The sequence below is a fragment of the Galleria mellonella genome, unplaced genomic scaffold (genome assembly GCF_026898425.1).
Source record: "Galleria mellonella isolate WM207_F2 unplaced genomic scaffold, CSIRO_AGI_GalMel_v1 utg789, whole genome shotgun sequence".
Taxonomy (NCBI): Eukaryota; Metazoa; Arthropoda; class Insecta; order Lepidoptera; family Pyralidae; genus Galleria; species Galleria mellonella.
This window is the reverse complement of record NW_026442155.1, coordinates 540,689-567,060: the sequence shown is the minus strand read 5'-3', so window position 1 is coordinate 567,060 and position 26,372 is coordinate 540,689. Positions and strand designations below refer to the sequence as shown.

General features: G+C 38.1%; 2 protein-coding genes and 1 non-coding gene across 3 annotated transcripts; 1 reads left to right on the top strand and 2 right to left on the bottom strand.

Annotated features, from left to right (window-relative positions):
* Nucleotides 1-1,476: 1,476 nt before the first annotated feature.
* LOC113515091 (SANT and BTB domain regulator of class switch recombination) lies at nucleotides 1,477-18,488 on the bottom strand. The gene is made up of 17 exons (XM_052901695.1): nucleotides 17,809-18,488; nucleotides 17,629-17,720; nucleotides 17,403-17,550; nucleotides 17,144-17,234; nucleotides 16,083-16,242; nucleotides 15,300-15,413; nucleotides 13,944-14,050; nucleotides 12,841-13,005; nucleotides 12,269-12,370; nucleotides 11,451-11,592; nucleotides 10,202-10,333; nucleotides 8,856-9,003; nucleotides 8,124-8,255; nucleotides 6,771-6,928; nucleotides 3,811-3,986; nucleotides 2,901-3,058; nucleotides 1,477-2,213 (listed from the first exon to the last, which is right to left on the bottom strand). The coding sequence occupies exons 1-17, from the start codon at nucleotides 18,218-18,220 to the stop codon at nucleotides 2,107-2,109; spliced, it is 2,544 nt and encodes an 847-aa protein (XP_052757655.1). The 5' UTR covers nucleotides 18,221-18,488; the 3' UTR covers nucleotides 1,477-2,106.
* On the bottom strand, nucleotides 16,990-17,061 carry Trnae-cuc (transfer RNA glutamic acid (anticodon CUC)). The gene has a single exon. It is a non-coding gene; the product is annotated as a tRNA-Glu (tRNA).
* Nucleotides 18,489-18,854: 366 nt separating the features above from the next.
* On the top strand, nucleotides 18,855-26,180 carry LOC113515006 (TBC1 domain family member 22B). Its single transcript, XM_026899119.3, has 4 exons — nucleotides 18,855-19,493; nucleotides 22,670-22,882; nucleotides 23,906-24,172; nucleotides 25,697-26,180. The coding sequence occupies exons 1-4, from the start codon at nucleotides 18,939-18,941 to the stop codon at nucleotides 26,102-26,104; spliced, it is 1,443 nt and encodes a 480-aa protein (XP_026754920.2). The 5' UTR covers nucleotides 18,855-18,938; the 3' UTR covers nucleotides 26,105-26,180.
* The last annotated feature ends 192 nt before the right edge of the window (nucleotides 26,181-26,372 follow it).

Below are 26,372 nucleotides of genomic sequence, written 5' to 3'. Positions count from 1 at the left end.
AGGTATTAATAGATAAACAAAAAAAAAAAATTTGTACACTCTGGTAAGTCCAAAAAGTAGGATTGATAATTCTTCAATTATAACAAAATGGCGTAGGTAGTACGGATGGTTAACCCTTAGAAGTCTGATTTTTTAAATCAAATTAAAAAATACATAAGTGTACCCTTTACTGTGTTTATTGATAGGGGAAAATAGTAAAAAAATCAAAAAGATATTTTTATATATTTATTTCGAAAAAAATATTCGGTATCATTTTTGATACCTTAGGCATTACGGTAATCAAAATATTTAAAATTATTTAACAATGAAACAATGCAAACGCCGGTATCAAATTTGAAACTTCAGCTATTTAAGGGTTAATATACAACAATATCATCTATATATTTTAGTACATGTACAGGCTCAATAACGAATATGTAAATCCAATGTTTAATAAAGGACCCGAGCGATATCGGAACCTTTTTCACCATCAAAAAAAAAAATCGTAAAAAAACTTTTAAGTTAAACGAATTTTATTTTATATATAAAACTACAAAATAAATAAATAGTTACTTACCTATCAACACAGGTGAAACTCGGTCATTAATATCTCTGATGGTAGTGGTTGTCATGATCACCCACAATATCCAACGGCATTGCAGGTGTGCTGCGAAAAGGCATACGTTCATGAGAGAACACTAACACCAGGGTTACTGCTTGGAAGTTGATTAAGCAGCCCACACTATAACAAGTAGGTAAAAACGACCTTCTAGTTCAGATGGTTGGGATGAATTTTTAGAATATCGACTCAATAGCTTTTAATAATAGTGTAAAATATATCCCCTCTGAAACTCTATATTATTAATAATATATCTTATACTTTGGTAGATCATGAGCTCGGCTGTTCGTGTGTTCAACGGCTTGAATTATTGATGGTCAAAACCTCCAGTTACGATTATGTCCGCGTCGATTCAGTGTCGTCCGCGCTATGAGGTTTCTATGCGACCGTAAACCGTTTAAAAAAAAAATATATAGATATTGCAAGATAAAATGCCAATATTACCCATGTCTTGTAGGTAGTTAAATCCAATATATTTGATTAATAAAGGCAGTCCTCGACTTACGTCGTTTCAAGTTATGTCGTCAAACAATGTTTTGACATTGTTTCAAGCAGTTGTCAATTGTTTCGATTCCCGGCATAGGAATCGCAGTTACTTCACTGTATATAATTATTTTAAGGACTTACTTTTGATAATAAAGTATTATATCCTCTGATAAATATTTTTTTTTAATTTTCTCGGCGAATCATAAAAAATTGATATTAAAAGTGTTAAAAAACTGTTAAAAAATAAATGTTTGATCGGTATTCGATTTACGTTTAAATTATTAATTATTAAATTAACATTCATTCAGTAAGTCGGGGGGGGGGGGAAGAGATTGTTAGTAATGGAGACTGAGAATCCCATTGCTAGCAATATAACCAACCAGGTCGACCTCCTCGTGGTTCTCCCTGGAAACTATCATGGTTAATTCCTGATGAATTCATCATGATGGGCTAACTGGCCTGTTTTCATTCTCATCTATCACCCTTCACTGGTGCTCCGCCAGTGTATCCCGTTAGCGCGGGCGGGGTTACCGTACCATTTTCACCCATCAAAAAAAAAACATGCCGTAAGTACGAGGAGTGCCTGTATACAAGAATCATAATATATAAAACTTTACGATTTTCACTGTTTTCTTTTTACAACACAGGGGGCAAACGAGCATGCGTCTCACCTGATGGTAAGTGACTACCGCCGCCCATGATCACCCACAACACCAACGGCATTGCAGGTGTGCTGCCGGCCTTTTGAAAAGGAATACGCTCTTTTCTTGAAGGTTACGATGTCGTATCGGTTCGGAAATACTGCTGCTGGAAGTTGATTCCAAAGAGTGGTTGTGCGTGGAAGGAAGTGCCTTGAAAAACGCACGGTGGAGGACCGCCACTCGTCCAGATGGTTGGGATGAAATTTTTCGAATATCGACTCAAAGCAAATAAATAATCGTGTAATTATATCATCTAAACTCTATATTATTAATAATATAGTGTTGGTATTTATAGATATAGCTCGCTGTCTGTCCGTGTGTTCACTTGAATTTGTTGGCAGGCTGCCGCGGCCGGGCCGACGCCGTGCTCCGCGTCCGTTGGCCGTGTCGTTCGCGCCATTCTGTCTCTAGTTTGACGTAAACACCTCCTGAAGATAAAAATTGCTCATATTGCAAGATAAAATAACCTTGTATGAAGTAATGAGGTAATGCAGACCCATTACTGGCTATATACGTTGTCAGATAGACCTCCACGCGGAATACATTGAGCGTATTGTGCTCTTGGAAAATAATGATTGATGAATTGTTTCCAGTAGTTGTCACGTTTGGCAGGCGGATTAGCAATCGCAGTTAGGCTTTGGTGTTTTTTTTTTAAGAGAGGCGTTGCTGCCCATCCCTCGACCTTCCTTAGTCGCTTCTTAGAAAATATTTTTGCTAGTTTAGATTTTCTCGGCGAATCATAAAAAATTGATATAAAAAGTGTTAAAAAACTGTTAAAAAATAAATGTTTGATCGGTATTCGATGAGCTTTTTTAAATTATTAATTATTAAATTAAGATTCATTCAGTTAACATTGCATTTGGGGGGGGGGGGGGGAAGAGATTGTTAGTAATGGAGACTGAGAATCCCATTGCTAGCAATATATCCAACCAGGTCGACCTCCTCGTGGTTCCCCCTGGAAACTATCATGATTAATTCCCGATGAATTCATCATGATGGGCTAACTGGCCTGTGTTCATTCTCACCTATCACCCTTCACTGGTGCCCCGCCAGCGTATCCCGTTAGCGCGGGCGGGGCTACCACTCCATTTTCATCCAATAAAAATAAAACGTACCGGCGGGCGTGCGTCGCGGCGCGGGCGGCGGCGCGGCGCGGCGGCCAAGCGCGGCCCGCATGGCGCGGGCGGCGCGCTCCTCGTAGCGGCGCTGCGCGTCCTGGTTGCTGCGCGCCGACAGCGCCGCCGCCCACTGCCGGCCAGCCGCGCGCCCGCGCCTGCATTCACAAACCTCATATCAAAAAAAAAAAAAAAAAAATATATATATATATATATATATATGACCCATGTATTTTTTTAATGGGTGAAAATGGTATGGTGACCCCGCCTGCGCTAACGGGATACGCTGGCGGAGCACCAGTGAAGGGTGATAGATGAGAATGAAAACAGGCCAGTTAGCCCATCATGATGAATTCGTCAGGAATTAACCATGATAGTATCCAGGGGGAACCGCGAGGAGGTCGACCTGGTTGGGTATATTGCTAGCAATGGGATTCTCAGTCTCCATTACTAACAATCCCTTTTCCCCCTAACCTACACTTATATTATAAAACATTAGGTGACGGCGTGTCGTGTGTTTGTGTGCGTTAAATATGGATGTAAAGTATATCGAATGGATCAGTGTGTGGATTGTATGTTAACCCTTCTTAGCATGATTTTTTTTTATTGGTGAAATAAATAAAGGTGATATAATTCATGTTCAAAATTAAAGGAAAAATGGTTAGAAAAAAATAAATTTGACAGCTATGTTTTTTTTTTCCGCAATGGACTTTAAAAAGGTATCCAAACACGATCAATTTAAAGCGAACTTGTCCTTTATATAAATTTTGGACATTAAATGTTATGATGGAAATTTCCACCATTATGCAAAGAAGGGATTTTCGTATACGCCTTTCTAAAGAATATACCAAAATTAGCTACAACAATTATACTAATATTTTATAATATACAAGTCCCTGTGTACACTCACTTGATTGGTGGATTGGACCGCGGGCGCGGCAGACGAGGAGTCCTCTTCGGCGGAGCGTCCTCCTCACTCCTCGCGCTCGCCGAACTCTGCTCGCTCTCGTCCGAGCTGGTCTGCTCACCTCCATCATCAGTGGCATCACCGCCGGCCGGTAACACTCCGCTCACTTGGATACCTTTCTTTGTATATTAGAATTATGTCAATATAAAATTAAGTTTTCAACGAGTACAGAATGATTATGTGAGGCAAATGTTCTCATAAGATCAACCGGAAGCAAAGAAAGAATATGAGAAAGCGGTTAGAAAGAGTTAAATTAAAAAAATCCAAGTGTCGAAACCTAAGAACAAGGAATTACATAGAAGGAATGATGAAATAAAAATTGTAAATCATTTGGTTGCCTCCTTTCTTCTTATGCAAATATAATTAGTAAAAAGAGGAAGAAAGATACACCATCAGTTGCTATTTTTTCCAATTCATAGCAGGCTAATATATAGAAAATGTATACGTAAAAATTTTTGTTCATTTACATTACTAAATTATATATTCGACACAGTTTATGTAGAAATTATGCAAACAGGTTGTATCTGAATTTGATAGGGTTACACTCAATAAAAACAAGTGACATATCTTCATGAAATTGACTTCTACGGACTAGTTAAAAGGCAGATGCGTTTTTATATGCCTATCTCTCTCTAACGCATTAGCAATGTCATTAATACAACGAGCAACACACTATGCGAATTATTCATTCCATCTATTCTATTCCGAAATCTTTGATTATAACCCTAAGCACAGATAACATAATACTATCCGTAAATAACGTATGAAAAGTAAAGCTTTATATATTTTCTCCTGATACATGTCGAAACATTAAATATATAATAATTAGACATACTTTTTTTTTATACCACGAAGGTGTCAAACAAGTATACAGCCCTTTTTCTAAATAGCGAATATAACGAACGCACACAATGTATTTGATCAATATTTCTTTCTTTTTTTTTTATTTTTATTTTTTTCAGTGGTATTTCGCGGCTCACCTTTGGCCACAACAGAATATCAGTGTTTTGCTCTTTTTTAGGACAAAGCAAAAAGCTGAGTTGTGGCCATTTTGTATTACTGTGGCACACGCATGAAGAAAATAAATTGTTACTAATTTTATACATTCTGATTTTGTTTTTTTTTTTATTTTTTGTACATGCATCTTTTTTTATCTATTTTCCTTTGCATTTGTGTCTTTTGCTGTTTGTGTGCTGTAAGTAATGCAAATAAATTATTGCATATTAATTGTTAATGCAATATTAATGTTAGCAAAGGCGAACATATCTCTAAAAGAGATTTCTTCCAGTCAACCTAACACAGTAGCTGTCTATCTAATGATAAACGGTTACTGCAACGTATGAACGCCTGCAACACTAGGGTGTTACATGCGCGTTGCTGACTTTGAAGAAACCTTAATACATCCTTTTGATGGGCTAACTGACCTGCTTTCATCCTCACCTATCACCCTTCACTGGTGCTCCGCCAGCGTATACCGTTAGCGCAGGCGGGGTTACCATTTCATCTCCATCCATTAAAAATATACTCACACGCATTCTGTGTGTGTATGAATGTATTGGAGAGTGCTTGAAGCTAGACTAGTGCAAGTTTCTGCTCAAATATTATATACAATACTTGTACAATGGTGTCAAATCCCCTCTTGGTAGCGACAGTATAATTACTACGACATTAATGAGTGAATTGCATACTTTTGTGTATATTTAACTAATCACTAGGCACTAAATAGTAAGTACTAAGTAATAGGTAGTAATTACTAGGTAATCTATAATATAAAAATGAATCGCTGAATGTGTTTCTAAGGGCAAATACTCGAGAATAGCTGAACCGATTCCGCCAACTCTTTTTTTAGAAATATCTAAAAAAATGCATGAAAAAGTCTAAAAATAACACTTTTCTATATTCCCTTACAAACGATACGTAATACTTAAATGTCAATTTGAACTTTATATGCCATATCCATAAAGTTCAGTGTTAATGGAGAGGTTCCGGAAAGGCAAAACAATTGAGTGCCGTGGCACGGCGTGTTTTGTCATTTTTATTTTTTCACATAATGTAATTGTTGACTTATTACATTTTTTTTCTCCTTTTTTATCTTACTAGCTGACCAGGTGTCCCGAATAGCAGAATAAGTATTAAAAAAAAAACTAAAAAATTAAAGACACGACTGTTTTTTTTTTTGGTGGGTGAAAATGGTATGGTAACCCCGCCTGCGCTAACAGGATATACGCTGGCGGAGCACCAGTGAAGGGTGATAGGTGAGAATGAAAACAGGCCAGTTAGCCCATCATGATGAATTCATCAGGGATTAACCATGATAGTTTCCAGGGGTCGACCTGGTTGGGTATATTGCTAGCAATGGGATTCTCAGTCCCCATTACTAACAATCCCTTTCCCCCTCAGATACGACTGTTAGGCGGTATGACTTTCGCGGGGTCAGCTAGTTGGTATTAAATACCAAGAAATAGGTAGTAAGTTATAATTATATGTTGTACAGGACTTGGTCATTGGCGTAATTAAAGTAATATTTCAGGGTCCCTGGCCACTTAATAATGCATAGAAGTATATGTATTCCAAGACATATCTTTGCTTTTGCTTCGTACGCATCCTGCGGTAGGACACCGGACAATTATAAGATAGGCACGACTCTCTCACTCTTAAAATACGCCTATGACTTTGTCAACTGGACTTGTCGAGAATTATAGGCGCTACTACCAGCATATGAGTTGTGTTATGGTGCCTTTGATATTACTAAATACATATATGTTCTTCCATATTTATCTATCACAGCGAGAACTAGAAACTAGAAAAAAAAATAAAGGTACATACTCTTTAAAATTGTAATTTCCCCAATACCGATCATATTGGCTTTGATCCTTCGTGCCGGATACGCGTCAATCACTTACCTTGGGTTGTAATGGTTCCTCTTTGGCTTCGCGCAGTTGGGGCTTCGATTTGGTCTCCCGATCTGGTGATTGGGAGGTGCCCCCGGGGCAGTTCCCGGCGAGGGACTGAGTGGAGACCCTCACGCCGCCCAACGTCGGCGAGCCGGGCCGAGCGCACGCTGCGTGTGCGCCATTTTCACAATATTCATACTACCACCACTTTATACAACTCGGAATGGGTACCATTTGATGACACACCTAATAAAAAGTGGTAACCATCCCCTATAGACATGAACATTATTACTGTAACGCCCAAAATACTCCTCGTGCAGTATTTTTTAATGTACTTATTTCCTTGTTTTAATTTTTTTTATATTGTATCAAATTTTACAATGGTTTAATTAACGTGATAAATAAATTTTAATCAATATACAAAATTTTACTTAAATTAAAAAATTACGCTTTAAATTTAAAAAAAATTATAGCAGCCACGAGGTAACTAAAATTACTATTACATTTCAGTGCGGCTCGAAGGACCAAAACATTTTGGTCCTTCGAGCTAGGATAGTCTTACCCGTTATATCAAATTGTATTGCTAACGATTGCTATATAAATATATACTTTGCACATTCAGTGTATATACAATTTTGTTGTATGTGTCAGCCAATTGCAAATTACCGAGTCATTACGCACCATTCCAAAGCATAATTTACACATGGCTGCTACACAAACTCGCTACTAGAGAAAATACACAATCTGTCCAATAAAGCTTAATTTCTTAAAATGCGGTTTAGTTTTATTAGTAAAATTAACTTTTAAAAAAACAATAGCTAAGTTTCTTGCCCGTTTTTCTTGGCTGAAATTGCATTTCGAATGAGCGGTAATGAAAAAATGAAAGTTAAATCTAAGTTTACTTAAATAAAAATTTTTCTTCCTTTCTTTCTTTCTATTACACAAATAAAACAAGTACTTTATAACAGAAATAATATTGATGATTAAGAAATAGTATAGTTATGTTATTGTTGTCCTTAACCCTTAATGTGATATTTTATATGATTACAGTCCGCCTCCAAACAACCCCTAAATGTTGACGCTTGACAATTTTAGACAAAAGCAATACTGGACAGACAGATTGTATACTTGTGTGATTATTTCATAACATACTATTTACACTATCTAGGTATATGATTAATGTGAATAGTACTTACATGATGCGATGACGTGTTGGATTAAATTAATGTAGTTTGTAATATATAGTGTAAATTTAATTTGAAGGTTTCAAACACGTGTATAAAAACCCTTTCATATAACATCTTCCAACACGTCACCCGACCAAGTTACTACCACATGATCAAATAAACAGTAATATCTCACGGTTGAACTTGTTGTTGCTGGTATACATCTTCCCGAGCAGGCCGAGGTGCTGACGCGGAGGCACCAGTTGGATGCCCTCCCACCAGAACACCTCTTTGCATTGCAGACGGCCACCGCTGTCTTCACCTAGTTCTTGGAAACGAGTTCATCATCTTCATTCATTACCATATCAATCGTTATCTGTCAACTATGAAGGCCTCTTCCATAAATTAGGAGGTTTTGCCAATAGTCGCTATATTTGGCAGGCGGGTTAGCAACCGCTAACTGCTACTGGCTTTGATGATATTTTGAGAGGGACGGTACTGTCTATCTCTCGACTTTTATGTTCTCTTAGTCGCTTCTTACTGCTTACTGAGATACAGGCATGGCCTAGTTCAGTGGCTAGTACATCTAACTAAATGTCTAACAAAAGTCGATTGTTTGGGTACCTCTCTCCTATTCGTGTTTCAACCGTGAAGCAGTTGTGTTTGTATGGCTGTGTTTCGGTTTGAAGGGTGGGATATGGCGTAAATTTACTGGGTACAGAGGAATAACACCCGAGTCCTCAGGAATGGCAACGCATGGGGGGTATCATAGGTGAAACAGTATACTCTGTTGTGTCCATGGTACTGCTCATGTGTATAGGCGACGGTTATCACTTTCCATCAAGTGGGCCGTCAACTTGTTTGCCATTCTAAGTTGTATAAAAAAAATTAATTTATTATTCAATACAGTTATTATTATTATTATTACCCCTAGGCACGAGCCTGGTGAGCCGCTCCGGAAACATCAGCTGCGGTGGCCTCATGGCGATGATGTCCCGAAACTTGTTGTACACCTCCATCACCGCAGCATCCGTCGCCAGCCGTTCGTCTGGCACGTGCTCGCGGAATTGACAACCCTGGGGAGTAAGTCTGGTACTACTTCTACTATTCGTATAACGCCCTCTGGTGCCAAGAGCTTCAAGACCACCTTATATACGGACCTTTAACCTGGCTTTACATATTCTTCAAAGTACGGACCAAGTAACATCTTTAAATAAATCAAACATGATTTTGAAAATTCTGGGATTGGTGCTGGGATTTGATCTTGGGGCTTCTGAACCGCAGCTACGTCCGTCTGATCTATCACCGTTCGTTCCTACTTAGTAGAAATTTATTATAAAACTAAGATGACCAATTTATAGCTTGTTTCGTGGAAAATGATTACCGCAGTATACGAACGTTTGGCTCTCTAGAAAAATAGTAAGGGAATCTCCTTTGGTAAGCGGTTGGTATTCCGCAGGGAAGGGATTGTTAGTAATGCGGACTACCATCCCTATTGCTAGCAATATACCCTATCAGGTTGACCTCCCCGTGGTCCCCCCTGGAAACCATCGTGTTGAATTCCAAGTGTATTCATCACGATGGGCTAACTGACCTGCCTTTTCATCCTCACCATTCATCCTTTACTGGTGCCTCATCAGTGTATACCGTTAGTTCAGGCGGAGTTACCATTCTATTTTCATCCATTGAAAAAAGACTCACCTACCAAGCAGTGCAACTACTGACAAAGTCTATCTAGGAGGAAATCTATGTTCAACAGTGGACATAATCTTACTACCTCTCACTTTAGTACTATTTCCTGTGTTCTCTCTTCGTTTTCCTTCGTCATTTTTTTTTTCTGTTGTATGTGTGCTGTTAAGTATGTGTATGTTATGTATATATTTAATTGTGTATATATTATATATGTATGTGTATGTATGTATGTATGTTATGTATATATTTAATTGTGTATATATTATATATGTATGTGTATGTATGTATGTATGTTATGTATATATTTAATTGTGTATATATTATATATGTATGTGTATATATGTAGGTATGTATCTATATGATAATATTTATATAATAGTGCGCCACCTACTCTTTGTCTTTTTCTCAATGTCCTCTACCCAAAGGTTGTCTGGAAGAGATTGCTTAGCGATAAGGCCGCCTTTTGTATCACTTCTCATTAATATTTACTGTATTTGTTATTTCTCTTTTTACTTGGTGCAATAAAGTGTAAATAAATAAAAATAAATAAATAATTCTGGCTCAGAATGCTAAACATCTTACAGTGTTCCTGGTGATAGTCTCGAAGCGGTAGGCTCTCTCCCCGCAGCACGGGTACCGGCCGGCCGGCAGTGGGGGCCGCCCCTCCACCGCAAACATGTGCGCCGACTGCTCGTGGTGAGAACACCACTCCATCTGAATAATAACAGGAGAAATTGACTTGATTGCAAAGACCTGATTTGGGTCCTAGTGAAGATTAAGTCCCGGTGTTGTTTTGGAGTAATAACAACAAGATCAGGAACAAAAATATTCCGATTATTGCTAATTATATTGTGAATCTAAACGCAGTAATGCTGAAGATTCAGAACTGAGGCAGTGGCACCATGAATAGGTGTGGTTTTTCTATTAATACGTAACTTATTTTTTATTTTTGTTAAAAAAGTTTTTGCCTTTTGGAAAATCAAGAAATTAAATTAAAATACAGGAGACAGGCGTGACAGATATGTATGTATGTACGTATGTAAATTAAAATATAAATGTGTGGTTAACTAGCATTTAAACGTCTTTAACCGAATTAAGTACCACCTATATAACGATTCAGCGTGTAGTCCCGGCATAAAATAGGCCACCCCTTCCTTTCCCGTAGCGACCTTTCCCGGAGCGAGGGATGGGCAGCAGCGTCCCTCTTTAAACATCTCTAAAAGCCTAACTGCGTTGCCGACCCGCCTGCCAAGCGTGGCAACTATTGGCAAAACTCCTCTTATGGGGAAGGCTTATGTCCAGCAGTAAACAGTTAAAGGCTGAAATAATAATATAACGATTGTTTGCTGATCTCAAAAAAAAAAAAAACTTTATGCCTGTCTGCTACGAGCAGTATCTCCGCAATTTCTTTATGATACTTTATTTGTAGCTCTAATAAGAAAATTATGTAGAATTTAAAAATGTGAAAGAGACCTTATTTAATAGATTCGTATATACGTATGTATTTACAAGAGCGAGACTTTGTACAAAAGTCGTATGCTTGGACACCTCTGTCCTATTCGTGTTTCTACCGTGAATCATTTGTTTTTGCATGGCTGTGTTTCGGTTTGAAGGGTGAAATATGGCAGAGAATTTACAGGGTACAGAGGCAAAACACCTGTGTCCTCAGGAATGGCAACGCATGGGGGGTATCATGGGCGAAACAGTACACTCTGTTATGTCCATGGTACTACTCATGTGTATAGGCGACGGTTACCACTTTCCATCAGATGGGCCGTCAGCTTGTTTGCCATTCTAAGTTGTAGAAAAAGATTCGTATCCGTGACCTTACCTGATAAGCAGGGAAGTAGCTGTCGCACAACTGACACCTGAGGAAGTGGCAGTCAGCCCACAATCTCCAGTAGACGCGACGCCACGAGCGCAGCTCCCCATATAACCAGGTTATGTACTCATTCAGGCTCCAAGATTGGTCCCTGTATATATATTCTTCCATACATTATAAATAATATTAGATCTTGCTTGCAATCATCATGAGTCATGTGTCATCAAAGAGTCATTAAAAGCTTATATACACTACCACAATACTGGCTTTAAAAAATTACACATTTACCGTCAACATTTGGAATGTTAATGGTATACGATGACACCAGACTTTATGGTGGGCACCAGCGGAGAATGAGGATAAAGTCAATGGGCCTACTGTAGCAATATTAAGGAATCAACCACGAGGTTTCCTAGAGGGACCACGTGAAAATGAACCTGACAGAATATACTGCCAGCAATACTAAATGCAGAACGACTCCCACCTCCTTTAGATAAAATGAAGAATTCAAATGGATGCAGGAGGCTCTCCTTATGGCATTCTATAGGGGAGACTTGTGTTATTGTCATAGTGGAAGGCATTCAAGAAGGCCGATGTCCAGCAGTGGACATATAGTGGCTGAGTTAACGATGAAGATGATGAATGCTAAATAAGCAACTCACCTGTAGTTGACACAACTCAGAGGATTTGAACAGAACAGCCTTGTGAAAAATGCATACACTTAAATTTGGGAAAAAACAGAAGTTTTTGTTCTGTTTCAAATTGTTCTAAAATCCACTTTCTCGTACAAATAATAGATTTGTATTTAGATTGAAGAGAACACCAACTTGCTGTGTGTGGAGATGACGTTCCCTCGCCGGTCGATCCTCATGCTGGCGGGCTGGCACGGCACCTGCTCAGCTATGTGCCGCCCTAGTAATTTGTTGCACCTGATTTAGAATAACACAAAGCTTTATGAATGATTTGTCTTACTTCTATAAAAAAGGCAGTTAATTGTGCCAATTCCTCTGAGTACAGTCCATTGTTCAAGCAATAGAATACCCAGAGTGAGACAAAATCTCTCCTAAGACTTAAGGGTTATACCGTTTGGACGCCTGGGACCATCGACAATTCCCATAGCTCGTTGTTGCATTGAGTCAGAGGGTTCAAATTTTCTTATAATTTTTTTATACTACAAAGATGTCAAAGAAGCATACGGTCCGTCTGATGGTAACCGGTCACTGTAGCCTATGGACGCCTGCAACACTGGGGGTGTCATATATACGTTGCTGATCCTAAAGAAATCTTAATATAGCCTTTTTGAAGAACCCCATACTGTAGTCTCTGGCAAAAACTAAATAGATTTATAATTAAATAGGTTTAAAGGTGTGAGGATGAATTCATCCCAAATATATCTTACTTGGAACACTTGAAGAGAGTGGCGAGAGTGGCGTAATGTCCGCGCAGCGTCTCAGGTACAGGCTCGGCCAGGGACATTATCATCTTGCAGTAGAGACGCGACTGGACCTTGTCCTTCCGATCTCTTATTGCTTCTAATTCCGCATTCGTGTACATTGCCGCTAACCTGGTTTAGATAATATTTTCTTAATATCTATTCACCACATAGATAAAGACAGCTCTCTAGGTCGAAGCTGTTTTGATGCCGAACAAACGGCTGTTCACGTAATCCTGGAATATGTAGCTGTGGCCACAGAAACAAACAGTTCAGAAATCCTCGAGAAGTGAGGCCGCTCCGTGAGGCCTGCGAAGAGTCCAAAAAGTTTCTGTTTTTCTAGGCGGAACTGGGCTAACTTTTTTTTTAATGGGTGAAAATAGAATGTTAGCACCATTTGCGCTATCGGTATATGCTGGTTAGGGCACCAATGTAAGATGATAGTTGAGGATGAAAGCAGGTCAGTTAACCCATCGTGATGAATCCCATAAGAATTAACCCGATGGTTTCCAGGAGAAACCGCGTGGAGATCAACCTGATACAAAGCTAGCAATGGAGCCGTTTTTTTTATTGATGATAATGGAATGGTAACCCTGCCTGCGCTATCGGTAGGCACCAGTGAGGGATGATAAGCGAAAATGAAAGAGCAGGTCAGTTTTTTTTTTATGGGTGAAAATGGTATGGTAACCCCGCCTGCGCTAACGGGATACGCTGGCGGAGCACCAGTGAAGGGTGATAGGTGAGAATGAAAACAGGCCAGTTAGCCCATCATGATAAATTCATCAGGAATTAACCATGATAGTTTCCAGGGAGAACCGCGAGGTGGTCGACCTGGTTGGGTATATTGCTAGCAATGGGACTCTCAGTCTCCATTACTAACAATCCCTGTCCCCCCAGAGTAGGTCAGTTAGCCCATCGTAACTAATACACATGGAATTCAGCACGATGATTTCCAGGGAGAACCACTTGGAAGTCGACGGGGTATATTGCTAGCAATAAAACTGTTAATCCGCATTACTAACACTCCCTTCCGCCCTTATCTATCTATCTAGTGTTACAATACGCCATACCTGGTAAGTAGAGCGTCACTCAGACAGGCGAGGTTAGTGGACGTCTTCACGATGTCGTTCATGTGCGCGTGGCAGTAGATCAGGCAGTCGTGGAGCAGTGGCTCCATCTATGTACCACCAACGAGTCCAATATAAAACATTTGCCTCGTCAGGGAAAGCATTTCAGTGCAGTGGCGTAACAATACGATGGCAGAGTGCGTAAAATGTCTCGGGCCCCAGACCCGAGGGGGCTTTGATCTGAGAGATGGTGATCACAGGATGAATCGAATATTTATTTATTACATAAATTTGTAAAATAACTATAAATAGAATGAATGGAGATGTCGGTAGGGGCCGCCCTAGACGGACGTATGTCGACCAAATAGGCGACGTGCTGAAGAAGGGCCAAATTAAAAGTACCCGTAACCGGCGAGCGTGTATGACAAGATTGATGAATATGGAAGAAGCGAAAGAGGTTTGTTTGAATCGAAGCATCTGGCGTTCCATTGTTTCTGCCTACCCTAATGGGAGACAGGCGTGTCAGATATGTATGTATGATAACTATAAATTTATTAAAATACCCGAGAAATGCAAAACAGAACAAAACAAAATATTATAAATCAACTGATAGGCTATTTTATAGCATTTTATATGTGACTAGCTGACTCGGCAAACGTTGTTTTACCATATACATTATTTCTAGAACTATACATGAAAATTTATCGTACTACAATTATTATATTCGATCGCCATCTTGCACCCCTATTGCGGAATATAAAAATTGCGATTAAAAAACAGGGGTTGATCGTAAAAGCGTGAAAATTTGATTTTGTATGTATTTTTCAGTGCTAAATCATAATAAAATAAAAATAAAAAAAAAATGTCAAAAAAAAAAATATTTAGGGGTGGGTCACCCTTATTATTAAGGGGTATGAAAAATAGATGTTGGCCGATTCTCAGACCTACCCGATATGCACACAAAATTTCATGAAAATCGGTAAAGCCGTTTCGGAGGAGTTTGGTAACAAACACCGCGATACGAGAATTTTATATATTAGATATATTGATTTAGGTCGATATAACTTTTTTTATTTTATTTATAAAACGATTGGTATAAAACAAACACTAAATGTTAAGCGAAGTAAACCGCAATGCATTAATGAAAACCGTATTCAAATCGGTTAAGCCGTTTCTGAGATTAGCGTGCACAAACGTACAGAGAAATAGTAAAAAATTTTAAAAATCATTGTTTCGGATTCTATCGCGTTCATAAAGCTCCCCTATAATAGTTTTTTTTATATATATCTTCCATGTACAGACAGCGACCAGTTACGATTTTATTATACGTATGATTGATTAATTGTTGAGCTCAGAGACCTGTAAGAAGGACGCGGAGACGAGTATGGGCACCACGTTGTGAGGGTCGAGCAGCGGCCAGTCCGCCACTAGGATACTGTCCCGTTTCACCCACCTCATCAGCCAGTCAAATATCTACGACAAGAAGAAATTGTTATTTCACAATCTAGACACATTTTATAAATCTATATTAATATGTACTATAAAGAGGAAACTTTTGATTGTTTGTTTATAATGGACAAACCACTCAGCCGATTTTAACTTATAGAAAGCTATATATTATCAGCGAATAAATTATATATTATAAATAATTATAAATTATATATCATTCTCGGCTAATTTGCTAAGTTTTCTCAGACAACCCGCCCTAGAAAGATATTGCATATATATTATCAGTGAATAAATTATATATTATTGTTTTTCGCCCATGATACCCCCCATGCGTTGCCATTCCTGAGGACTCGGGTGTTATTCCTCTGTACTCTGTAAATTCACGCCATATCCCACCCTTCAACCGAAACACAGCCATGAAAACACAACTGCTTTACAGTTGAAACACGAATGGGACAGAGGTACCCAAGCAAACGACTTTTGTACAAAGTCTCCCTCTGGTGAATATTTATAATATATTTATATAATTAAATTATAAATTTAGTTAAAGTTTTGAATTTTAAACACACAATCTCAACCTAAACTGCCACATCAAAAAAAAATCTTTGTATACATTTTAGTATGTTTCAATATTTTGCCGGTAGAGGCGTTGGTGTAACAATATTTTCCCGCCAATATGGTAATATAGATTACCTGTATGTCGCAATGCACAGATATATCCATGTCCTCGAGCCGCTGTCCTGCGGTGACGTCAGCGAAGTACCCCATCTTGGAGACTAGCAACTTCTGGGGACACCTGAAGTCCTTCTTCAGGCCCTTGACTTCATCGCACACATGGATTTCCACTTCACCACTGTAACATGATGGTGTTTATAATAACCCAATTCCACTCCATTTCTGGACACAGAGGGAAGGTGATAGTCAGTAATGGGGACTAGCTGCCCTAGTGCTAGTAAAATACCTTGTCAGGTGGACCTCCATGCGGTCGATTCATCACGATAGACCAAGCGATCTATCTTTATTAGAAATAGAAAAACATTTGACGTACTTCAGTGGATATTAAATGGGGCTCCTACTTGGCATTTGATAATATCACAACCCTGATTTCCATTGGGGCCGCCAAACATAAGACAGCCTTGCCTTTCGAATGACCAGAGGGAGACTTTGTACAAAAATCGATTGCTTGGGTACCTCTCTCTCATTCGTATTTCAACCGTAAAGCAGTTGTGTTTGCATGGCTGTGTTTCGGTTTGAAGGGTGAGATATGGCGTGAATTTACTGAGTACGAAGGAATAACACCTGAGTCCTCAAGAATGGCAACGCATGAGGGGTATCATGGGTGAAACAATATACTCTGTTATGTCCATGGTACTGCTCATGTCTATAGGCGACGGTTATCACTTTCCATCAGGTGGGCCGTCAGCTTGTTTGCCATTCTAAGTTGTATAAAAAAAGGCCTTATTTATTTAATAAATGTTCTCAATATATCAATTGAATTTAAATAAAATATAATTAAGTAAGTACAGACAAAATATCAATCATGTCATTAACTAAATAAATATATTTGATGACAGTTTAAAAATAGTGAACAAAAAGAGAATTCCCATACCGGGAATTGAACCCGGGCCTCCTGGGTGAGAGCCAGGTATCCTAACCACTAGACAATATGGGATATTGTTAAAAGTGTTGAAAATCAGATATATATTCTTCATTCAATTATAATAATTTATAAAAACTATAATTTATTGAATTACTCTTGTTTTTGATTGTTACGCTCTTGAGCAGCTACAACTGAAGATTTCCGTCTCCCAAGTCGATCTCTCGATTCTTTTTCATTCACGAAACCTACGAATTAAATACAATCAGTATGTTTTCATTGTACAAATTATAAAGAAAAATACAATGAAAGATGTATATCATGTATGTACCATTTATAATGTCTAAAAAAATATAATTTTAGAAAAACATCAATTTAATGACTTTCTATTATTAAAAAAATAATTCATACACAACCTCCAAAGCTGGCTGGTTTTTTTAAATCACTTGTGGAATTTGATGGAGCTTTCTTAATTATAGGAGCATAAACGCTTGTTGTTTTCGATGATTTTTTATAGCCAACTAAGTAAGGCAAGATAGAATCCAATATTCCTTCATTTATCACCTGTAATAAGAAAGATACCTGTATTTAAAATCCACAATAGATTAATACAAATACAAATTCTTCAAACTTTTCACTTACGTCATTTAATTTACAATTGAGATTAGCTTCTGTCCACACTCCTAGCATCTCAACTCTTGCTTCAGGTGGTAATGAACGCCTCCGACCTTTTCCTAAAACGCGGAATATGAAAATGTTGAACTCAAGTACAATTATAATATCGCCAAAAATTATAGAAAACAATTTAAAATTTCGACTTACCCTCAAGCTCACTACAACTAAATCTTTTTTCAATACGGTCAGTGCTATTTTTCTTCTCGATTGCGGTATCACTTTTACTGACTATAGGCTTTGGTTCTGCAAAAGCTGTCTGATAGAGAAGATCTCTTTCTTGTTGTTCAATAACGTGATTGATAACCGTTAATTTTGTCAGTTCCTCCCAATTAATCTTCGATCCTTCGTCCTCATCACCTTCCAAATGCTCATAAACTTGATAAGCTGTTTTCATAAAGTCAAAAAAGTCTTTTACCGTGATAACTTCGGCTGGTACTATTTTTACCATAGAATTTCTTCTGGAGGACGATTCGGAGCGTGTTGGACTTTTTGTTTTCTTACCATCGCCTTTTTGCATAAACATAGAAGTGGAATCTGTCTCAGAATTTGGACTCGACATTTTTATAAACTAATTCACAAGTAGGTATGGACTGCGTGTATTGATCAAATAAACCGCTTAGAAACCCCAATATGTTGCTGTAGTAATAATTAGTTACTGGATGTATTCAGGTTAAATTTCATTGGGTTTGAAAATAATTATTCAATAAATGTTTTATTTGAATTTAGTTTGTAGTGTACAAATAAGTAAATATTAAATATTTGAATGAAAATGAAAAATGAATAAGTACTAAAATAATCTAATTAAATTATATGTCTGATTATGTATTTTGATATGTGCCAAATGCCAAATTAATGCATATTACATAATTAAAACGAAAGAGGCTAGGTTTAATCATTATTATTTTTAATTTCATAAAATGACAAAGAAACCAAACTAATAAAATTCTTGAAACGTAGCTGTTTGTCTATAAATAAATGGTATTGCTATTCTTAAATAGTTTCGTTATCAAATTTATTGTATTTTTTATTATAACCAGTGATCTTTGCTATTATGTATATGAATTTATTATTATCATTATAATTATTATTAAATCAATGTCTTATATTACTTTAATTTAATGTATAAACAAAGTAAACAAACCATTTTAATCTTATATGGCAACAAGAGTGCTTTATTGTCTCTGACAACGAGTAATATGTCATTGTCATATCAACATTTTTCACTTTATTTTGTTGTTCAACAAAGTTATTTATAATGTTCTTAGATATATTTTATTATGGAAAGTTATCAACTCGAATATGACAAGAGCGATTTGTTGTCTGACACCTTTTGGAGAACACCACAGCGCGCGTACCCGGGTAGACCTCTACAAAGAGTCGGTCAGACCGAGGTTATGTCTGGCTCGGGATCATCATATCAACAGTTCCAGGCGTCTGTGAACGATGCCTGGGACCTGGGCGACGACGACATCGTCTCCGGAATTGCAGAAACGAAAATATCTAAGGCGATATCACAAACCGCCGCATTAAACGTGATTAATTCACATAGAAATAGTAGTAAAAAATTGAGTGACATACAAGAGACTGAAAATGTGAAATCCCGTGATGAAGCGAGGAAGAATGAGGTTAGGAAAGTTGGTGGAGGTTCTGGGGGATCCTCGGGGCCAATGCGCCATTATCCGGGCCGTCCGCGGGCTGTTAGGCCGTCGGCTTTGTTGTCTAGAGAAGAGAGTAGTGAATCGAAATTGGAAAGGTTCCAGCAAATACATGAGAGCGCTGTTGTTGATCTGAATGAGTTGAAACATCTCAGTTGGTCTGGAATTCCAGTTAAGGTGAGTCTTAAACTGTTTTATGTCTTAGTTGCTATGCGACAGGTAAGAATAAATAGTATTCTTTTAGTAACAGTATTATATTCACCATTTTCCTTCAAGATATTCAGAATAGGTTACATCTCTAGATACATGAAAATTTTTGGAGTAAAGATAGATGTAAAAAAAATGAGTTTCTTTATAAAACTTTCCACTGTAGCTCCAAAAAGGTTGTCAACTGCTAGTAAATTATAAATATAAAAAAGTAAATCTTCTATCCAATATTCCTCTACAATTGTTGCCTCAAAAAGTTTGTTTTTAACTTCAGACAAGGTATGTAGGCAATAGTCTTCTTTCAGTAATTTGTAAATTTTATAATTTTTTTTCAATATTACAATGTGTAAACAATCTTGCCATTTATTTACATGTAGTAAAAGTGAGACATGTTCTGAGTTGCCATTTCTTTAAACCCAATATTTTCATTTATTTTATGAAATTACTGTTTATTGCAAATGAAGTTGGTTCTTTTTTGTAGCACACAATTTTATTTACACTCTATTTAAGTGAGTAATGTGTAAATGCAAATTGGACTCTCATTACTGCACTAAGCCGCTCATTTGAGCTGTTGTTTATGTGAGTTGTGGCTAATACAGCCAGCTAAGCTCTGCCCATAGCACATAAGCTTCCTGGCATCATCACAGGTCTCACAAAGCGACCTCATTGTGCCGAGGATTTGTGAAAGAAAGACTCTGTTTTCCGCACTTAGCCTCTCATTTGGGCCGTTGTGCGTCGAGGATTTGTGAACATTGATGGGTTATAGCCACACATACCAGGATTATTTGAAAAACCGTTTCTTCTGCATTAGAACAGTTTTGTCATAGAGGGCTGTGTATAGCCACTATTATAGGGAGCCATGTGTATTCTATAAGCATTTTTGTTTAACAACTTCTTTGAAATGTGCCACTCAACTAGTTTACAACTTGTTCATAAACTCTTTTGTATTGTTATCAAATTAATCAATAAAATACTAAATGGTACAATTATGTAATTGTAATATAAAATGATATGTTTCATATTACATCTATATATATATATATATATATATATATATATATATAATAATAATAATAGTAATAATGTTTATTTATTTCTGACAACTTTTTGAGTACAATGAACAATTTATAATAATACCATAGATACATTAAAGTTGCAGTGAACTGGTGTCTGAACTGGGTATCCGAAGAACCCGTATCACAAGGCACCAGGACCCCTCCCTGGCATGAAACATTTTATGGTAATATATACAGTTGGAGAACATAAAAGCTGTTAGGCGTAGCAGATACAATATGAACACATGATAATACATATACACACATAGTTATATATATATATATATATTTTTACACTTAATTCAGACAAGAGGAAGTCATGATTTAACTGTATTTTTTTTTTTGAAGAATATTAAGAAATAACTTTATCAATTATGAATCAGTGTATCTGAATAATTTTGTTTAATTAAAAGATTTCTTTAAAATCCATTATCTTTGGTACAGTATCACATGTTATATGTACACAAATACATATAATGAGACTTTTGTAAACATGTACACATGTAAATGTTTACAAAAGTCTAATATGTTTATAATATATAAATATATTAAGTATTACTTTATGTTTCCCCAATTCAGTAATGCACTGCCTACTTATTTAGACTCGTAGAGAACACCATTTGATGTTAAATCCGCCAAATGTACATAGAATTTTACTGTGCTTTAAAGGGATGCAATAAAGGACTTTGTTTGACCTCATTAGAGGCAGACTTTGTACAAAAGTCGATTGTTTGGGTGCCTCTGTCCCATTCGTGTTTCTAGCGTGAAGCAGTTGTGTTTGCATGGCTGTGTTTCGGTTAGAAGGGTGGGATATGGCGTGAATTTACAGGGTACAGAGGAATAACATCTGAGTCTTCAGGAATGGCAACGCATGGGGGATATCATGGGCGAAGCAGTATACACTGTATAGTCCATGGTACTGCTTATGTGTATAGGCGATGGTAACTACTTTCCATCAGGTGGACCGTCAGCTTGTTTGCCATTCTAAGTTGTATAAAAAAAAAAGTTTAACCAATTGAGCGCCATAGAGCGTTCGTGACATCACTTGCTGTAGAAAACTTATTAAAATTGGATAATTTTTGGAGGAGATACAGTTTTTTTTAGAGACAAGGCTAAATAACATCGACACGACAAAGATTTCTTTGGTATTTTTAAGCAGATATGAGTTAAAATCAATGGCACTAAAACGGTTAAATAAATAAATTACCTATGGTAGACTGACTAAATAAAAGTTATACACTGTGTCCACTCCATTATTATTAACAAATGGATTCAGTTAACGGTATAAAAACAGTACTATGTGAGTAAAGGACGCATGCGCATTCCAACGTGCTCCTTTCGCGCCAATACCTATGTACATTATTACATACTAATACAAGGTATGTATGTTATATAGATTGTTTTACAGTCAGTTCTATACCGATTTGGACGGTTCTTTTTTTACCTGAAAGGATAAATTATATAAAAAATTAGCTGAACTAATATTATATACTATGTAATGAGGGTTGAGCGCTGTTGTCTGAGATACAGGTTTTATAACCTAGTTCAGACACAGGTGTTTAAACTAATCCAAATGTACAAGTGAATTCGTATCTACTTTTACTGTAATTTCCAGTGCTGAGTTTGTTACAATCATGGTTTTAGCAATAAAGTTATTATTATTATATACTTACAGATTGGTCACATAGGAGTTTTATCAAAATCGGTTCATTAGTTTAATTTTTAGACCAAAATAACTGGTTTAGTTATAATTGAACTTGTTTTTTTTATGGGTCACCATCTTTGACTATTATAGGTACTCTAAGTTAGTTATCATCAGGGACTGCTTTTTTTTTCATGACTTCTTACAATTGCAATTTTTTGCAGACAGCTATGTATGCTTATTATGTTATTTACTAGCTGTATCCTGCGGCTTTACCTTCATGAAGTATACTAAATTACCACATGTTGTTGTAACATCTCCAAAGCCTAACTGCGGTTGACAACCCGCCTGCCAAGCATACAGCTACTGGCAAAACCCCCTTATGGGGGAGGCCTATGTTCAACAGTGGACAGATAAAGGCTGATGTGATGAATGGAATCCCATTACAGGCCCGTGCGATTACATGGCGCCTGCTCGCCGGCTACCTGCCAGCGAACTCGGAGCGGCGTGCGGAAACTCTGGAGCGCAAGCGGGCGGACTACAAGCACCTGGTGCGCCAATACTACGACGCGGAGCGGGACGACGACACTTACAGACAAATACACATCGACATACCGCGGATGAGTCCGCTCGTCGCGCTGTTCCAGCAGAGCACCGTTCAGGTAATGAGTTTTGTTTATGCAACTTAGAATGGCAAACAAGCTGACGGCTCACCTGATGGAAAGTGATAACCGTCGCCTATATACATAAGCAGTATCACGGACATAACAGAGTATACTGTTTCGCCCATGATACCTCTCATGCATTGCCATTCCTGAGGACTCAGGTGTTATTCCTCTGTACCCTGTAAATTTACTGCCCTATCCCATCCTTCAAACCAAATGGGAAAGAGATTGTTAGTAATGCGTATTCTCAGTCTGCTATGCTATTATATGCGTATGCTAGCAATATACCCTGTCAGGTCGACCTCCACGTGATCCCCCCTGAAACCATCGTGCTGAGTTCCAGGTGTATTCGTCACGATGGGCTAACTGACCTGCTTTCATCGTCACCTATCATTTCTTACTGGTGCCCCGGTGTATACCGATAGCGCAGGCGGGGTTACCATTTCATTATCACCCATTAAAAAAACAGACGACTTGAGAGAGAGAGAGGGATTGTTAGTAATGGGGACATTAATCCCCATTGCTAACTACATACTTTGTCAGGTTGTCGTCAACGCGGTTCCCTCTAGAAATCATCGTGATTTTTTTTGATGGGTGAAAATAGTATGGTAACCCTGCCTGCGCTAACGGGATACGCTGGCGGAGCATCAGTGAAGGGTGATAGATGAGAATGAAAACAGGCCAGTTAGCTCATCATGATGAATTCATCAGGAATTAACCATGATAGTTTCTAGGGAGAACCGCGAGGAGGTCGACCTGGTTGGCTATATTGCTAGCAATGGGATTCTCAGTCATCGTGATCATTAATCATCGTGATTAATTGTCGTTGAATCCGTAACAATGGGCTAACTGACTTAGTTTCTTCCACGCCTAACACCATTCGCTGGTGCCTCACCAAAGTATACCGATAACACGGGCCGGGTTACCATTCCATTATCATCCACTAAGAAACAGATAACTTGTACAAAGTCTATTAATAAATATATTTCTATTTATTTGTAATTAAATTTTTTTCCCCAGGTGATGTTCGAACGAATACTCTACATATGGGCGATCCGGCACCCGGCCTCAGGGTACGTGCAAGGCATCAACGACCTGGTCACGCCATTCTTCATGGTGTTCCTACAGGAGGCCGCCCCCGGCCAGGAGCTGGATAACTTCCCCCTGGACAAGCTGACGGAGGCACAGCGCGACGTCATCGAGGCGGACTCGTTCTGGTGCCTGTCCAAGTTCCTGGACAGCATACAAGACAACTATATATTTGCTCAACTCGGCATTCAGTATAAGGTTAGATAGATAATTTTTTTATATACAACTTAGAATGGCAAACAAGCTGACGGCCCACCTGATGGAAAGTGGTAACCGTCGCCTATAGACATGAGCAGTACCATGGACATAACAGTATATACTGTTTCGCCCATGAGGGTATCATGGGTACCATGCATTGCCATTCCTGAGGACTCAGGTGTTATTTCTCCGTACCCTGTAAATTCACGCCATATCCCACCCTCCAAACCGAAACACAGCCATGCAAACACAACTGCTTCACGGTTGAAACACGAATAGGACAGAGGTACCCAAGCAAACGACTTTTGAACAAAGTCTCCCTCTTGTATTTGCATTACTTACAGCACACAAATTACAATACAAACATACACATAATACACAGTAAAAGAGATAAAAGGATAAAAAACAAAAAAGCAGCAAAAAAAGAAAACAAAAAGCAAAATATATAAAACAACAATTTCCTTTTTTCATGCCTCCATGTCCTTTTTTCATAGTAACAGAAAATGGTCACAACTCAGTTTATTGCTTTGCCCTCAAAAGAGTTAGATACTCTTTATTGTTATTGTTTTCTCCATAAGATTACAATAGTAAACCTATTATAGATATAAACAATTACATGGAAATATTACACTGAGAAAACAATGGGCGGCCTTATCGTTATAGACAGATAGACATTTCTTACTTTAATACAATGTACATGAATGTCAAATACAGCACAGATAATGAAATTTATAAATAATATTAATATATATATATATATATATATATATATATATATATATATATATATATATATATATATATATATATATATATATATATATATATATATAGTTGTCTTTATTGAGTAATAAATAACATTTAGTTACCAGAGGGAGACTTTGTACAAAAGTCAATTGCTTTGGTACCTCTGTCCTATTCGCGTTTCTACCGTGAAGCAGTTAAGTTTGCATGACTGTGTTTCGGTTTGAAGGGTGGGATATGGCGTGAATTTACAGGGTACTGAGGAATAACACCTGAGTCCTCAAGAACGGCAACGCATGGGGGGTATCATGGGCGAAGCGGTATACTCTGTTATGTCCATGGTACTGCTCATGTGTATAGGCGACGGTTACCACTTTCCATCAGGTGGGCCGTCAGCTTGTTTGCCATTCTAAGTTGTATAAAACAAAACAAAAACACATTTAATTAGATCTACTAGCCACTGAACTAGGTCGTGCCTGTATCGCAGTGGGATGGACAACAGCGTCTCTCTTAAAACATAATCAAAATAGTTTCTTTCATACATACATACATCACTTACATACATCCACTCTAACTTGCCTACTACTTCTCCTTTCTATAATTAAAATCCGTTATTGGCTGTATTTATAAGAGACTTAGCATGTAAGTTGTTTTTTTTAAGAGTTGTGGGTTTTTTAATTAAATAAATAAAAAAAAACCTTTATGGGGAAGGCTTATGTTCAGCAGTGAACAGTTAAAAGCTGATATTACGACACCTAAAATCCTAACTTTCATTCACAGGTGAATCAGTTGAAGGATCTGATCCGCCGCATAGACCTGCCCCTCCACGAGCACCTCCAGACCCACGGCGTGGACTACCTCCAATTCTCATTCCGTTGGATGAACAACCTGCTCACAAGAGAGATACCCCTACCTTGCACCATCCGTCTATGGGACACGTACCTCGCTGAATCGGACGGATTCGCCACGTTCCAGCTGTACGTATGCGCGGCCTTCCTCCTCCACTGGCGGGAGCGGCTCATGCTCGAGAAGGACTTTCAAGGACTCATGATATTACTCCAAAACGTACCAACGCAGAACTGGTCAGATTCGAACATTAGTATCTTAGTTGCCGAGGCGTACAGGCTAAAATTCGCGTTCGCCGACGCCCCCAACCATCTGCACAACGCTGGCAAGTCAGACAGATGACCTGGGGGCCTGGAGACTCCATTGTACACAAGTCGTAATAGAATTTGCATTGTATAACCCACCCATGTGAAATGTACTTTGGTTTTTTAATGGTTGATAATGGAATGGTAACTCGCCTGCGCTATCGGTATATCCTGGCATAGCAACAGTAAGAGATGATTGGTGAGAGTGAAAAGGCAGGTCAGTCTAACAGTCTCATTGCTAGTAATATACCCTGTAAGGTCGACTTCCACGTGGTCCCCTCTGGAAACTATCGTGCTAAATTCCA

Excerpts from the sequence above, each read along its gene's own strand:
- LOC113515091 (XM_052901695.1), bottom strand. The coding sequence starts at position 18,220 with ATGTCGAGTCCAAATTCTGAGACAGATTCCACTTCTATGTTTATGCAA. Across the intron at positions 15,414-16,082 it reads CTGTGCATTGCGACATACAG|ATATTTGACTGGCTGATGAG; the intron begins GTAATCTATATT and ends TTCTTGTCGTAG. Across the intron at positions 12,371-12,840 it reads ACTCTCTTCAAGTGTTCCAA|GTGCAACAAATTACTAGGGC; the intron begins GTAAGATATATT and ends ATTCTAAATCAG.
- LOC113515006 (XM_026899119.3), top strand. The coding sequence starts at position 18,939 with ATGGAAAGTTATCAACTCGAATATGACAAGAGCGATTTGTTGTCTGAC. Across the intron at positions 19,494-22,669 it reads GGTCTGGAATTCCAGTTAAG|GCCCGTGCGATTACATGGCG; the intron begins GTGAGTCTTAAA and ends ATCCCATTACAG. Across the intron at positions 24,173-25,696 it reads AACTCGGCATTCAGTATAAG|GTGAATCAGTTGAAGGATCT; the intron begins GTTAGATAGATA and ends TTTCATTCACAG.